The sequence below is a fragment of the Arachis ipaensis genome, chromosome B01 (genome assembly GCF_000816755.2).
Source record: "Arachis ipaensis cultivar K30076 chromosome B01, Araip1.1, whole genome shotgun sequence".
Lineage (NCBI taxonomy): Eukaryota > Viridiplantae > Streptophyta > Magnoliopsida > Fabales > Fabaceae > Arachis > Arachis ipaensis.
In genome coordinates this window covers 128,643,205-128,659,138 of record NC_029785.2, presented here as the reverse complement: position 1 = coordinate 128,659,138, position 15,934 = coordinate 128,643,205, and the positions used below count along the sequence as shown (strand labels likewise).

At 39.8% G+C, this 15,934-nt stretch overlaps 1 protein-coding gene across 1 annotated transcript; it reads left to right on the top strand.

Moving 5' to 3' along the window:
• On the top strand, positions 3,939–9,012 carry LOC107637905 (UDP-glucose flavonoid 3-O-glucosyltransferase 7). The gene is made up of 2 exons (XM_016341159.2): positions 3,939–5,714; positions 8,755–9,012. The coding sequence occupies exon 1, from the start codon at positions 4,234–4,236 to the stop codon at positions 5,671–5,673; it is 1,440 nt and encodes a 479-aa protein (XP_016196645.1). The 5' UTR covers positions 3,939–4,233; the 3' UTR covers positions 5,674–5,714; positions 8,755–9,012.

Sequence of the window (15,934 nt, the reverse complement as noted above, 5' to 3'; positions counted from 1 at the left end):
GAAGGAGAAGGTGGCGCAGGTAGAGAGAAGACTTCCTCCGGCGATGTCACAAAACCAGAGAGGGTTAAGGGAGAGAAAGACTGAACGAAGTAGAGAAGAAGAAAACACAGAGGTGACAAAAAGAAGCACGACGGAAGGAAAAGTGGCTGGTGACGAGAGTGACAGAGAGACAAGGATGCTGGATCGAGAGAGAAAGGAAGAGGAATCAGGCGACGATGGTCATGGAGGCCATCATCGCTACTGGTTCCGCAGGAACGCGTCCACCGTATAACAACATCGTAGCCCTTCCTTCGCGGGCCACGGCGGGTTCTGCGAATTTTATATATTAATTTTTTTAATTAGATTATACAACAATGTAAGTAAATTAACTCTTCTTATAAATATATATTAATCTTTTTATAAATAAACTATATAAATATAATAAAATGATTATGTACACGGATTCACGCAACGCGCGGGCTTTACACTGGTATCATTAATAGCATAATCTTACTTTTCAATCGATGTAACTTTATTTATTGGAGCTAGATTGCCTCAGAAGATAATACTAATGTATCGAAGCCAAAAAGAAATTATTGGCATTGAAGATTCTAGCTTATTTCTAATCTCTGATATGCTTTAGAAGATTTATCAAGATCAATCCTCCAAATGTCCCTATAGTAACCATCTTTACTCAAGATAAAAAACTTATTCATGCAAACATAGTATCAACTATGAAGACCAACTATCCAACCACTTACTGAAGTAACGATCCAAATAAATAAGCGCAATATCTATCAGAAAGACCAACCATTCAATACCCTACTAAAGCGACCATCCAAATGGCTTACGAAAATTATTAATAAACCAAGAGGAGCAGCACAGCCATCAATTACAACCACACCAATAATCAATGTAAACTATTTTCACACAATGCATCAATTTGACAGCCCCAGAAAGCAATTTTTTCATCCGGAAAAAGCCATGCGAATAAATAAATCATAAATTAGCTATCCAGTTTAGATATAATCCAATTTGAGCATCTTGAATGAAAATGTTTACTTAACAAACACAAACTAAATAAAAACCGAAAGAAAAATAAAACACATCAAATGTATTCAAAGAAGCCTTCAACATAATAACATGAAAATAACATTTACGGTCGTTGAAATTAATTCTCCCAATTTTTCTGTATTAACATTATCTATCAAAACCAACCATCCGATTGCATACTGAAGTAACCATCCAATTAAATAAGCCCAAGATTTATGATAAAGACCAGCCATCAAAACACATAATAAAACAGAATGTTTAGAAAGGATAAAATACAAAAAAGACACAGTTAAAGTTACGTTTCTCTTTTGAGCATGAGATTCATTGATGGCCCAAAGATATTTTCTAATAGCCTGGAGAAAAGATGAAAGATACAAGAGTTAATCTGAAACTAAAAAGGCTTCAAATGAAAGAATGAATACAAAAAATAGAAAGTGGATATTGTGCTGTAAATTTAGAGAAACCAAAATAAACAGAGTGAAAATGAATATCTAATGAACACTAGAGGAAAGGGATTCACCTCCTTGCAATTAAGGACAACTATCTTGTTAAAAGTTTGAACCTAGGATAGTGAGATTTCTCTAGCTTCTTGAAGCACACAAAAAAAATAGTGAACATTGTATACTTATCCTAATCCTATAGCCGGGACCATGAGTGAAAAATAATAAATAAAAACATAATCAAATTTGGTATGAACAAAACAGCAGAATATAATTATGTACCTCAAGCCCCTCAACCGTTTCTTTATATCCAGATAGTAGATATTTCCTTGTTAGAGTCTCCTCAGGGCAATTTGGCGTCCGAGGGTGAAAATCTGGTGGTCCAAGCCTGGGAAGAAAATTATTTAATTTTAATTACACAACAATAATAAAAGCTTTCAGGTAATGCTTTGGGTAAATAAACAAAAGCAATATAGAAGGAATTGAAAAATGTTGTACAGCAAAATTGAAAATAAGAAAAACTTGCAAAACTAACCATCCAATACTCTACTAAAACGACCATCTAAATGGCTTACGAAAATTATCAATGTACTAAGTGGAGCAGCACAGCCGTCAATTACAACCACACCAATCATCAATGTAAACTATTTTCACACAATGCATCAACTTGATAGCCCCAAAAAGCAATTTTTTCATCCAGAAAAAGCCATGCGAATAAATAAATCATAAATTAGCTATCCACTTCAGATCATAATCCGATTTGAGCATCTTGAATGAATTTGTTTACTTAACAAACACAAACCAAATAAAAGCTGAAAGAAAAATAAAACACATCAAATATATTCAAGGAAGCCTTCAACATAATATCATGAACCTAGCATTCATGATCATTGAAATCAATTCCCCCAATTTTCCTGTATAAACATCATCTATCAAAATCAACCATCCGGTTACATACTGAAGTAACCATCCAAGTAAATAAGCTCAAAACATTGATAAATAACAACCATCCAACACATTACTAAAGTAACCATCCAATAAGTATCAACCAAACATCAACAATGATCAGCTAGTTTACGTCACATTGCATGAAAAGGTCCGCACGGAGAGGGAAAAAATTTAAAATTTTTCTGCTATATCAACAAGATTACCAAACTTTTTCGACCATTCCTGCGCTAAAGTTAAATCAATTACAACAATCTCAACCAACATCATATTTCACATGCTCCAGGATACTAAAATTGCACCTAATGCTTTCTTACCTATTAGAATCAATCATATCAGTAGCAAAATCTGTCTATAGTACAACATGCAACAACGATGACGAATCGTGAATGAACAACTCAACCCACTCACCGTGGATGATTAGCATAGTTCTGGTTATGATGTTCGTGGTGGTCCCAGGGAATGGCCAACGATCAGAAGGCGAAATTTCTAGGCTCGGATCCTCCGCTGCGACCAGTGTGACGGGGATGCTGGAGACCACGACGTTCGAGCGAGGAGAATGGGCGCTGCTGCTCGGTTCGCGGGGACGGCTACAGTTCGGGTCGAAGGCGTTGCACGCGGAGGCTGGGCTGCAGTGACGATGAGATGTGTAATGGCAACAGGGCGAAGGACCTGAGGCTAGCAAGGAAGGATGCTCACGAAGAAGTGTCACCGTCCGGGATTGCAGGTTTCGGCGCACACGGCTGGACGGCGTCCGGGATCTGTGAAACAAATGGAAGGGTTTTGGGGGGAGAGGCTAACCGTGAGAGCCAAAAGGATTTGGGTTAATGGGAAAAAAATTGAAATTGGAATAAATTGATGGTAGAATAAATTAAAACTGAACAGCCCATTAGAAATTAAAATAAATTAAAATTAATTTATTCTTTTAATTTAAATTGGGCCAAAATAAATAGTCTATTGTAGCCATTATATAATATATACGTACTTTATTGTCTTCCTAATGGGACTTACTTCTGAAAATTCTTCGATACCAATTAGAATAATCATTCTTGTAATCCCCGACACTACCAACTTTAAAATTGATACTTTTAATTTGCTGTCTTTTCATATTCAAAATTGTCATGCTTTGTGACGGGCGTTGAACACAACACATTTTTCAAACTTATGCTGTTGCTTTTGTTTTTTTCAGATTCTGCTGTCTGTAGAAAATAATAGTAATTAGTAAAATAATTAACACTATTATGTTGCTTATTAGAGGCTATGAATAATGATGCATTTTGTCTTTCTGTTAACTTCCAACAAATTTGAGATGTAGATTTAAAAAATGGAAGGCCAAATTTATTACATGAGAAAGTCTATGAGATTAATAATTTTATTAAAATTTGATCAGTATTTAATGATAAAAAAATATAAATAATTTTATACTATAAAATATAATTTCACATTATTAAAATCACTAATAATAACTAATTAATAACTACAAATTATAAAATTTGCTATCCATAGGCTTCCACTTTATTACATATTACTTTGTTATAAAATTATTCAACAATAATAATGAACACCGAAATGCTGTACCCTATATGTTGTTGAACAAAAATATCTAGATATATGAAACCTTATATAATCATAGGAAATAATTGAGAATATAAAATTTTCCAATCTCGATAAAAACGTCATCCTCCATAATCCATATGGTATATATGTTAATTGTTAAGCATCAAGGTTGCTTCGACTTGAAGTTGAAGGGAAAGCGAAATTGAAAAAAGAACGAGAAACTAAGAAAGCTTGGAAGAAGTTTCCGGTAGCGAAAATAATGGAAGAAGAGCAGCCACTCAAAATCTACTTCATCCCCTTCCTTGCCGCCGGTCACATGATCCCTCACTGCGACATAGCAAGACTCTTTGCCTCACGTGGTCATCACGTGACCATCATCACCACCCCTGCCAACTCCCAAATCATCCGCAATTCCATTCCTCACCACCCCAACTTCGCCGTCCACACCGTCCACTTCCCTTCCCAAGAGGTAGGCCTTCCCGACGGCCTTGAGAGCCTCTCCACCGTAACCGACATGGTCAACCTCTACAAGGTCTACCAAGCCACCACCATGCTCCGCGACCCTATTGAGGACTTCGTGGGGAACCACCCACCGGATTGCATCGTCGGCGACTTCATGTTCCCGTGGGTGGACGACTTGGCTAACAAGCTTCGCATCCCAAGGTTTGCCTTCAATGGCTTCTGCCTCTTTTCCCTCTGCGCCATTGAATCACTGAAAGCTCATCCTATTCCTCTCGATGCTTCTCCACCGTTTCTCCTCCACGGTCTTCCTCACCCTGTCACTCTAAAAACAGCCCCGCCAACGAACATAAAAGAGGTGTTGGATGCGATGATAGAGATAGAGCTCAGAAGCAATGGACTAATAGTCAACAACTTCGCAGAGCTCGACGGAGAAGAGTACATCCAGTACTACGAGAGAACAACGGGACACAAGGCATGGCATCTTGGACCTGCGTGTCTTCTTCACAGAACCGTTGAAGAAAAAGCGCAGAGAGGACAGAAGAGCGTGTTGAGCGCTCACAAGTGTATGAGCTGGCTCGATTCCAAGAAACAAAATTCGGTGGTTTACATATGCTTTGGGAGTCTCTGCTGCTTCCCGGATAACCAGCTTTATGAGATAGCATGCGCGGTGGAAGCATCGGGTTGCGAGTTCGTGTGGGTGGTGCCGGAGAAGAAGGGAAAGGAGAATGAGGAAGAGGAAGAGAAACAGAAGTGGCTGCCAAAGGGGTTTGAGGAAAGGAATTCAAAGAAGGGAATGATTATAAGAGGGTGGGCCCCGCAGGTTCTGATATTGGAACACCCTGCTGTAGGAGCGTTTGTTACCCACTGTGGGTGGAATTCCACCGTGGAAGCCGTTAGTGCTGGGGTGCCAATGATAACGTGGCCGGTGCATGGTGAACAATTCTATAATGAGAAGCTGGTAAGTGATGTGCGTGGAATCGGAGTGGAGGTTGGGGCGGATGAGTGGGGGACTATTGGGTTTGGGGAGAGAGAGAAGTTGGTTGGAAGAGAAGACATTGAGAGGGCCCTCAGGAGGTTGATGGACGGTGGCGATGAAGCTCAAGAAATCAGAGGGCGCACAAAGGAGTTTGGGAAGAAGGCTCGAGTTGCCGTTCAAGAAGGTGGATCGTCTTACAATAATTTGACGGCTCTGATTGATGAACTTAAACGGTTGAGATGCTGTAAGACAACACCATAATTATTGTGTGCCAAATTTTCATTATTAATAGGACCACACATTAAGAAGCAAAATCCAATATGTGCTCTGTCACGTTGGATTGTATGGATAGTCAAGAAGCAAGTGGATTCCATGCAGATCTTTCCTTTTCCTGCTTGTAATGTTAGTAGAGTCGAAGCAAGGATATTGACCAACTAAAATCAAAACAAGTCTTCCTTGGTCTATTTGGATCAAAAGGTTTGGAGTAATATAGCGATATTGTTATGTAAGTGTATTATTTCTTGATTAAAACAATTTTTATGTTCCCTTGTCTCTCTTTTAATTGATAAATTTGTAACCATTATTTATGAAATTTATATAACTAAATTAAGTGCGTTTAATACACCAGATCACATAGTACAAAAAGACAAAAAATTTATCGTATTTAGTAGTTGTTTGTGAATTTTTGGAATGTTAAGATTCAATGTTCTCCGAGTTGATAAGTTTTATGATTTTCGATTCGGAATGACCTGCAAAAATATTCTAATATATTCAAGTCAGAACGAATAGAATGAATAGGAGAAATAGGAATGATAGAAATAAGTGTTATATTTGGTTCTGCTTTATATAGACTTGATTCTCTATCTTATCTTCTTGTTGGTTAGAATACGAAAAATCTTAAGAATTTAAAAATAAAAAAACTACCAAAAGTGTACATAATGTTAATGTTTCGTAGCTATAAAAGATGGTTTCATATGACAAAAGTATTTAACTCTAATTTTTTGTTATTTTTTAATAAAATTTTTAAATTATTCTCACAAGATGGTTTCATATGACAAAAGTATTTAACTCTAATTTTTTGTTATTTTTTAATAAAATTTTTAAATTATTCCCACCCTCATCTTCAACTCACTTTTCTAATCTTCTATAACCCAATTTACATGTTTAAAATCTTTGTCATCGAGTCTAAAACTACTTCTATAATAGATCAGGCCAAAATTAATGGTGGTGGTGGTGGTAAAGGACTTTGATTCTGGCAGAGAAATACAGTATGGTGGGCTCTTTTTCATTTTTTCACCACATTTTTCCACACAAAAAAATTCTCCAAATTAAAAATTGTTTCTATATGATTTTTTCTCTGATTCTTTATTGGTATTAGTTGATTCTATTGTTAATCTTGGCATTGCAATCCTCTGTTGCGCTACTATCCAGAACTCCCACCATAAAAGTTTATTTTATCTGTCCCCAAAAACATAACATCATTATTCAATTTGGTGTCAGCACCGTAGCCACCGTCAGAAAGAAGCTCCGTTGCCTACCGCACGTCTTTAGCCGCGTTCTGGAGCTCTTGTTCAGTCCAATGCTGATGTTGCCATCAAAGAGACCTCTGATTGCTTTTGCTTTGTTACCGAGACCAAAGAGGAAGATGAAAAGGTTGGAGGCGGTGGAGGTAGCGGTGACACCGGCAACGCCGAGACGGAGGAGGGTGCCAGCGAGGGTGGCTTGCGTGAGAAAGTGGGTGATGCTTTGCGGCGAGTTAGAGGTCTCCGAAGTGACCGAGGAAGACCATGGAGACGATGGAGCAAGAGTAGAAAATGAAGGCTGTGAGTACGATGAAAAAGGCCATGAGAAGGAAGGATTTGGGTGGGATGGGGAAGGACGGATTTGAGTGTGATGGGAAAGGCTAGGAAAAGGCCAATGGAGTTGAGTAGAAAATTAATGAGAGATTTGTGGCGATGGAGTTGAGGTTGAAGGTGGGGGTAGTTTAGGAATTTTAATAAAAAATAACAAAAAATTAGGGTTTGGATACTTTTGTTATACGAAACCCATCTTTCATGGGTACATCGTCAATTTCCTTACTTTATGAGTACTTTTGTCAGTATTCATAAACTTAATGGGTACTTTTGGTAGTTTTTCCTTTAAAAATCTGTTAAAATTGTGCTGAGTTGACACGAGGTTTTGGACCTTGAGCCTGCTCTGAAGCTAAGGGCTCCACAGCATTTTGGGCTGTCAGACTTGGAAATTGGATTTGTAATAATGGTATTTTGGTAAACCCAAGGTATTAAAAATCAGACCGATCATCGAACTGTTTTAGTTACTGATTTATTGATTTATTGGTCTAACCGGTTCAACATGGTTCAACTGAAAAAAAAATTATAATAAAATAATAAATAAATATCTTAAAATATAATTTAGTCTAATATAAATCTTAAAATGTCTTCTAAATTTAAAACACTACATAAAATATCATCAACTAAAGGCTTATGAACTTATTTAAGTATAAACTCAAAATTTAAACACAAAAAATAAAAAACAAAACAATTTAACTCTCCAACAGCACATCACTACGCAAAGAAATTACAAAATGCTATATAACTAAAATCAATAAATCATGAAGACAGCCACCGTCTAAGCATAATTAAGTCACAAAATAGTAAAACAGAAATACAAACACAAAACAGCAGTAGTTCAGTTTCCAACTGCACATCACTAAGCAAAAAAATTACAAAATCCTACATAACTGAAATCAATAAATCATGAAGATGGTCACCATCTAAGTATAATTAAGTCACAAAACAGTAAAACACAAACATAAAATAGCAGCAATTCAGTATCCAGTAGCACATCACTATGCAAATGGCAAAGAAATCACAAAATCCTACAAACTGAAATCAATAAATCATGAAGACAGTCACCATCTAAGCATAATTAAGTCACAAAACAGCAAAACATAAACACAAACACACACAAAATGGTCACAATTCAATTTTCAGCAGTACACCACTATGCAAAAAAATCACAAAACACAAAACATCAGCACAAAAATCACAAAACACAAAACATCAGCACAACAACAACACATCAGAACAGAACAGTCAGAACTAATCAATAATCAAATAATCAACTAATTATTCAATAAAATCATAAAACATCCATTTCATGAAATCTAAAAGTATATCAGTGCGACTGTTAAACTTAACAAATTCCATAATTCAAATATTGAATGAAAACCGTGTAAAATTGTTTATTGAATTATCAACATTAATACTATTATTTTTTATAAATTAAAAATTAAAAATAAAATTATTTTTAAAATTTTTCAAACGCCCCTTAACAGGACCACACATTAAGAAGCAAAATCCAATATGTGCTCTGTCACGTTGGATTGTTGTATCTTGTATGGATAGTCAAGAAGCAAGTGGATTCCATGCAGACCTTTCCTTTTCCTGCTTGTAACGTTAGTAGAGTCGAAGCAAGGATTTTGACCAACTAAAATCAAAACAAGTCTTCCTTGGTCTATTTGGATCAAAAGGTTTGGAGTAATATAGTGATATTATTATGTAAGTGTATTATTTCTCGATTAAAACATTTTTTATGTTCCCTTGTCTCTCTTTTAATAGATAAATTTGTAACAATTATTTATGAAATTTATATAACTAAATTAAATACGTTTAATACACCAGATCACATCATACAAAAAGATCAAAAAAAAAAAAAAAATCATATTTAATAATTATTTGTTATTTATCTGAAATTTTAAAATTTGATATTCTCCGAGTTGATAAATTTTATAATTTTTGATTTGGGATGACCTACAAAAATATTCTAACATTTAAATCAGAATAAATATAAAAAAATAAAAGTAATAAAAATAAGTGAGTGCCAAAAACATTTTTAACTACCTTTTATATAGATTTGGTCCTCTATCTTATTTTCTAGTTGGTTAGTCTTCATACCCTGGGTCGAACTGTCCGATCTGGGATGTTTAGCGACAAAGCGACCGACCTTTTCAGGTCAAACCGTCCGACCTCTTCTCAAAGAGGTCGGCCAAATTGCCAGGAAAGCCCAATAAAGGGCCTAAATAGAGGAACGCGGCCCAAATCATAAGGCAGCCCAAGCCTATAAGAGATAAAGGTGGTTCCCTTGAAGATAAGATGACCTCGCTCAAAGATAAGATAAAGATAACTATTCATACCCTGGGTCGAGCTACCCGACCCGGGATGATTGGCGATAAAGCGACCGACCTCTTCAGGTCAGACTATCCGACCTCTTCTAAAAGAGCTCGGCCAAATCGACAAGAAAGCCCAATAAAGGGGCCAAATAGAGGAACACGACCCAAATTCAAAGGCAGTCCAAGCCTATAGAGATAAGGGCGGTTCCCTTGAAGATAAGCTGACCTCAACTCAAAGATAAAGATAAGATAGGATAACTAACTTATCTTATCTAAAAAGGTCACTCAACACCATTATAAATACACTGGAGCACCCAGGTATAACTCATACTCTGATTCTACTAAAAAACCTGTCTAATACCCATGCTAACTTAAGCATCGGAGTCTCTTACAGGTACCTCCCACCCTCCGGTGGCCAAGGATCAGCAGTGCAGCAAGTCCAACAAGTCGGACACAACAGCTCCGGCCGCCACCAGCCGACCGGTCACGCTATCTCCGACCAGTACAGGAAATCTCATCCGAGATCGACCTCCAGTTTCAGGTAACCTTCGGAACATTGGCGCCGTTGCCGGGGACCTGGAAGTCATCCCATCACCATGGCGGACAACCATAACAACGACCACGATTCAGGTCTGGAAGAGAGAACACCGCACAAGAACGCGGATGTCACGCTACAAGACACTCCGGAAATCAACAAAGACAAAGACTCGCCAAATTCAGGGGCAATAGAAGCGCTCCTAGATCGCCTAAAACAACTGGAAAAAGAAACTCAACAACAACGGGAAATCGGAAGGAATCTACAAAGAGAGATGCGGCGACATCGGGAGTTGGAAGAAAAACTACAGCAATTAGAAGCCGATCTCAAATTAAAAGCCCCCGGGCCAATCTCGAAGAAAATTCACGCAAAGAGCAAGACCCGTTCACCAGGAAAATCATGAAAACCAAAATTCCAAAAGACTTCAAACTCCCGGATATGACCCTGTATGATGGCACCACGGATCCCAACCACCACCTCAGTAACTTCAGAAGCAGAATGTACCTCACTGACGCCCCAGATGCTGTTCGCTGCAAAGCCTTCCCAACAACTCTCACAAAGACAGCCATTCGATGGTTCGACAACCTACCCCCAAAGTCCATCTCAAGCTTTGATGACCTAGCTAAAAAATTCCTAGCCAGATTCTCCATTTAGAAAGATAAAGCCAAGCACGCCCCCAGTTTACTAGGGATCAAACAAGGAGATCGGGAGAGCCTTCGTAACTATATGGAGAGATTCAACAAAACATGCATGGACATACAAAGTTTACCCACAGAGGCTGCCATCATGGGACTCATCAACGGCCTACGAGAAGGGCCCTTCAGCCAATCTATATCAAAAAAGTACCCGACCTCCTTGGATGAAGTGCATGAATGAGCAGAAAAATACATCAACATGGAAGAAAACGCTCGGTTAGGAGAGACCTCCAAATCGGGGGCCTCTTACCGAGATAGAGACAAGGAATCCAAGAGGAAAGAAGATCGAATATTGCGAATACCATCGAGTCCGAGGACACTCCACAAACGAATGTTTCGACTTAAAAAATATCATAGAAAAATTGGTGAGAAAAGGAAAGTTAGATCGATTCTTGGCCACCCGAGATGATGATCAAAGAAAGAGACGAAGGGATGAAGACACCGAACGAACAGAACGATCACCTCGGACACCAGAAAGACATGTCCACATGATACATGGCGGATTCACAGCAGGTGGGATCTCCAAATCCTCTCGCAAAAGATATCTCAAAGAAGTATATCATGTCGAAGGAAAGGAGGAAGCACTCAACATCCCGGCAATAACATTCACTAAAGAGGACGCATCCGGCGTCATCGCAGGACACGACGATCCCATGGTCATCACCATCATATTAGCAAACGCCAACCTACACCGCACCTTAATAGATCAAGGGAGTTCTGCCGACATCTTATTCAAAACAGCCTTTGATAAACTTGGCTTAGAAGAAAAAGAACTTCAAGCATATCCAAACAGTCTGTTTGGACTAGGAGACACCCCGGTTCGACCACTAGGATACATACCACTACATACAACCTTCGAAAAAGGGAACCAATCCAGGACCCTCAAAATAGATTACATCGTGCTCGACGTAAGTTCAGCTTACAATGCTCTCATAGGTCGGACAACACTCAACCAACTCGGCGTGATAGTCTCGACCCCACACCTATGTATGAAATTCCCAACACCAAAGGGGATAGCCACGATAAAAGCATCTCAAAAAATGGCACGTCGCTGTTACAACGAAAGCCTAAACCTCAGAGGCAAAGGAGAAGAGTTCCACACAATCGAGCTGGGCGGAGTTCAATGACGAGAAGAACTTCGTCCCCAGCCAGAGGGCGAGATAGAAAAGATTCAGATCGGGGACACCTCGGAAAAAATAACTAATATCGGCACAATCCTAAAAGGAGACTCAAAGGAATTACTAATACAATTATTTCGAGATAACGTCGATCTCTTCGCATGGAAAGCCGCAGATATGCCAGGCATAGACCCTAAGTTGATGTGTCATAAGTTGGCGGTCTATCCAGGATCTCGGCCGGTACAGCAGAGACGAAGAAAACTTGGGCCAGAGCGATCCCAGGCTATGGAAGAACAAGTACAGGCACTACTGGAAGCAGGATTCATAAGAGAAGTCAAATATCCACTATGGCTAGCCAACGTTGTCTTGGTGAAAAAATCAAATGGAAAGTGGCGAATGTGCACCGATTACACCGATCTCAACAAGGCTTGTCCAAAAGACCCTTACCCACTCCCAAATATCGACGCTCTGGTAGACGCTTCCTCTGGATATAAATATCTCTCGTTTATGGACGCATACTCGGGATACAACCAGATCCCCATGTACCCACCAGATCAAGAAAAGACCTCGTTCCTAACACCAAAAGCAAACTACTGCTACATTGTGATGCCTTTCGGTCTCAAGAACGCAGGAGCTACTTATCAAAGGCTAATGAATAAAGTCTTCTTGGATGACATCGGAAAGATCATGGAAGTCTACGTGGACGACATGCTAATAAAAACACAAACTGAAGAGACATTATTGTCCGACCTGGCCCAAGTATTCGACACCATAAAGAAGCATGACATGCGACTCAATCCAGCAAAATGCACCTTTGCGGTAGAAGCAGGAAAATTCTTAGGTTTCATGCTCACACAAAGAGGAATTGAAGCAAATCCAGACAAATGTAGCGCCATACTCAACATGAAGAGCCCAACCTGTGTCAAAGAAGTACAGCAACTCAACGGGAGATTGGCAGCCCTATCCCGATTCTTAGCAGGAGCTGCGATAAGATCTCTCCCCTTCTATGCTACTTTAAGAAAGGGAAGGCAGTTCGAGTGGACGATAGAATGTGAGCAAGCCTTCCAAGACTTTAAAAAGTTCTTAGGACGGCCACCTATCCTCTTCCGACCACGAAAAGGAAAACCACTCATATTATATCTCACAGTAGGAAGCCGGGCAGTAGCGTCAGCACTAGTCAGGGAAGACGAAAACGGACAACAACCCGTCTACTTCATTAGTAAAGCACTACAGGGATCCGAGCTGAACTATCAGAAAATAGAAAAATTTGCATATACTCTCATTCTAACATCTAGACGACTCCGCCCTTACTTCCAGGCCTACACCATCAAAGTTCGCACTAACCAGCCCTTGAAAGGAATGTTGCAGAAAATAGATTTAGTAGGTAGAATTCTACAATGGGCAGTCGAGCTGTCAGAGTTCGACCTCCAATATGAAGCTCGAACGGCCATTAAGTCACAATATCTGGCCGACTTTATCGCAGAATTCACAGATGCCCTGGAAACCCTCACAGAGTGGAATCTCTATGGGGACAGTTCTTCAAATAAAACTGGAAGCGGCGCAGGAGTGATAATAGAAAGCAACCAGGGAACCCAAGTTGAGCTCTCCCTCAAGTTCGGGTTCCCGGCTTCAAATAACCAGGCAGAATACGAAGCACTGCTAGCTGGTTTGAAGCTGGCTGAAGAGGTTGGAGCTCGGAAACTCAACATCTACAGCGATTCGCAAGTTGTCACATCACAAATAACAGGGAGCTACCAAGCCAAAGATCCCATCATGAAAAGGTATTTGGATAAAACCAAGCAACAGCTCGGACAAATCGGGGAATATAAGATATACCACATACCCCGAGAACAAAATGCCCGAGCTGACGCACTCTCGAAACTAGCCAGCACCAAACCAGGGGGCAACAATAGAAGCCTCATCCAGGAAATGTTACAGAACCCGTCAATCTCGGAAGAGGAAAAAGTCCTAGCCATAACAAGCCAGGACCAAGGATGGATGACTCCCATAATTAACTACCTCAGAGCAGGAACACTTCCCACAGAAGAAAAAGAGGCAAAAAGGCTAAAAAGGGAGGCACAGTACTACACCATTATAAACAACATCCTGTACAAAAGAGGGATCTCAGTACCATTACTGAAATGCGTACTGACCTCCCACACAAAGAAAGTGTTAGAAGAAGTACCACGGCGGCATTTGTGGCAATCATCTCGGAGCACGAGCTCTCGCCAAAAAAGTACTCCGGGCGGGGTTTTATTGGCCAACTCTACAGAAAGAAGCTACAGAAATTGTAAAGATCTGCCTACCATGTCAGAAACATGCCAACTTTCACATCGCCCCGCCAGAAGAGCTCATCAGCATAACTTCGCCTTGGCCGTTTGCAAGGTGGGGGCTCGACCTTCTTGGCCCCTTCCCCCAGGGGTCAGGACAAGTTAAATTTCTCAAAGTAGGGGTAGACTATTTTACAAAGTGGATCGAGGCAGAGCCCCTAGCCAACGCCACCGCTCAAAGAAGCCGGAAATTCCTATATAGAAACATTGTCACAAGGTTCGGGTTTCCATATTCAATAACCACAGACAATGGCACTCAATTCACAGATGCAGGCTTCAAAAAACTAGTAGCCGACTTAAATATAAAGCATCAGTACACCTCCGTGGAACATCCACAAGCCAATGGACAGGCCGAAGCTGCCAACAAAGTCATATTGGCCAGATTAAAACGGAGATTACAAGATGCAAAAGAAGCTTGGGCAGAAGAGCTTCCATAGGTCCTATGGGCATATCGAACGACGCCACACTCCACCACGAAGGAATCCCCCTTCCGGTTAGCATACGGAATAGAGGAAATGATTCCAGTAGAAATTGAGGAAGGATCGCCTAGAGTAGTTCATTACAATGAGGGAGCAAACTCCCAACTTCAGAGGGAAGAGCTCGACTTACTACCTGAAATCCAAGAAAGAGCTCGGATCAGGGAAGAAGCTCTAAAGCGCCGAATGGCTTCCAGATATAATCAAAGGGTAGTGCCAAGAAGTTTTGCAGAAAATGATCTCATCCTAATCCGAAATGATATCAGAACAACTCGACCAGGAGAAGGAAAGCTAGCAGCAAACTGGAAATGACCCTACCAAGTCGTAGAAGTACTTGGGAAGGGCTACTACGGACTGTCCGAACTCGATGGACGAGAGCTTCCTAGATCATGGCACGCTTGCAACCTAAGAAGGTACTACAGTTAGGAAGGTAACAGATCTCATTATTGGATGCACTCTTTTTCCTGAAAAGGTTTTTTAATGAGGCACCAAGTTGAGACCCAGACACTATCCGACTTAAAGGGATAAAAAAAAATTCCCACATGTATATATTTGCACTTTTACTGTGAATAAAGTTTATTTAGATATTCTACAAAGAATTCAAGACGCATTAATCTGAAGAATTTATCGTCCGATTATAAAGCGACAGGTCGGCAGAAAGTGAAAAAAAATTTCACTACACGACCACGATAAAAATAAACCGTCCGATAAAGGTGAAAGCGCGATTCACCCAAAGGACGATCCAAAGATGCCAACCACTTTCTACAAATCGGCAAAGATGAACACAGAATAATGTAAGAAGTTATCGAAAGCAATCCAAAAAAGAACCTGACGAGGTCTTACAGATAGCTAAAATAATAACTTAAAGACTGGCCGACGTCCAGAAGTCGGACCAAGTCAACCCAAGTTATAAGTAAACCCTGGAAAGAGGTTTGGCCAACCCTATTAAAGAGGATTACTTTAACTTAGAAGGGCTCGACCTAACAAAGTCAGCCCAAAATAAAAAGGTTATAAAAGTAATCCCTGAAAGAGACCTGACAAAGGTCCAAGAAAGAGGATTACAAAAATAACCTAGAAAGAGAGATCGACCTAACGAAGTCGGTCTCCTAAATACGGAAAGTTATAAAAGTAATCCCTGAAAGAGACCTGACCAAGGTCCAAGAAAGAGGATTACAAAATAACTTAGAAGAGATCGAC

Excerpts from the sequence above, each read along its gene's own strand:
- LOC107637905 (XM_016341159.2), top strand. The coding sequence starts at position 4,234 with ATGGAAGAAGAGCAGCCACTCAAAATCTACTTCATCCCCTTCCTTGCC.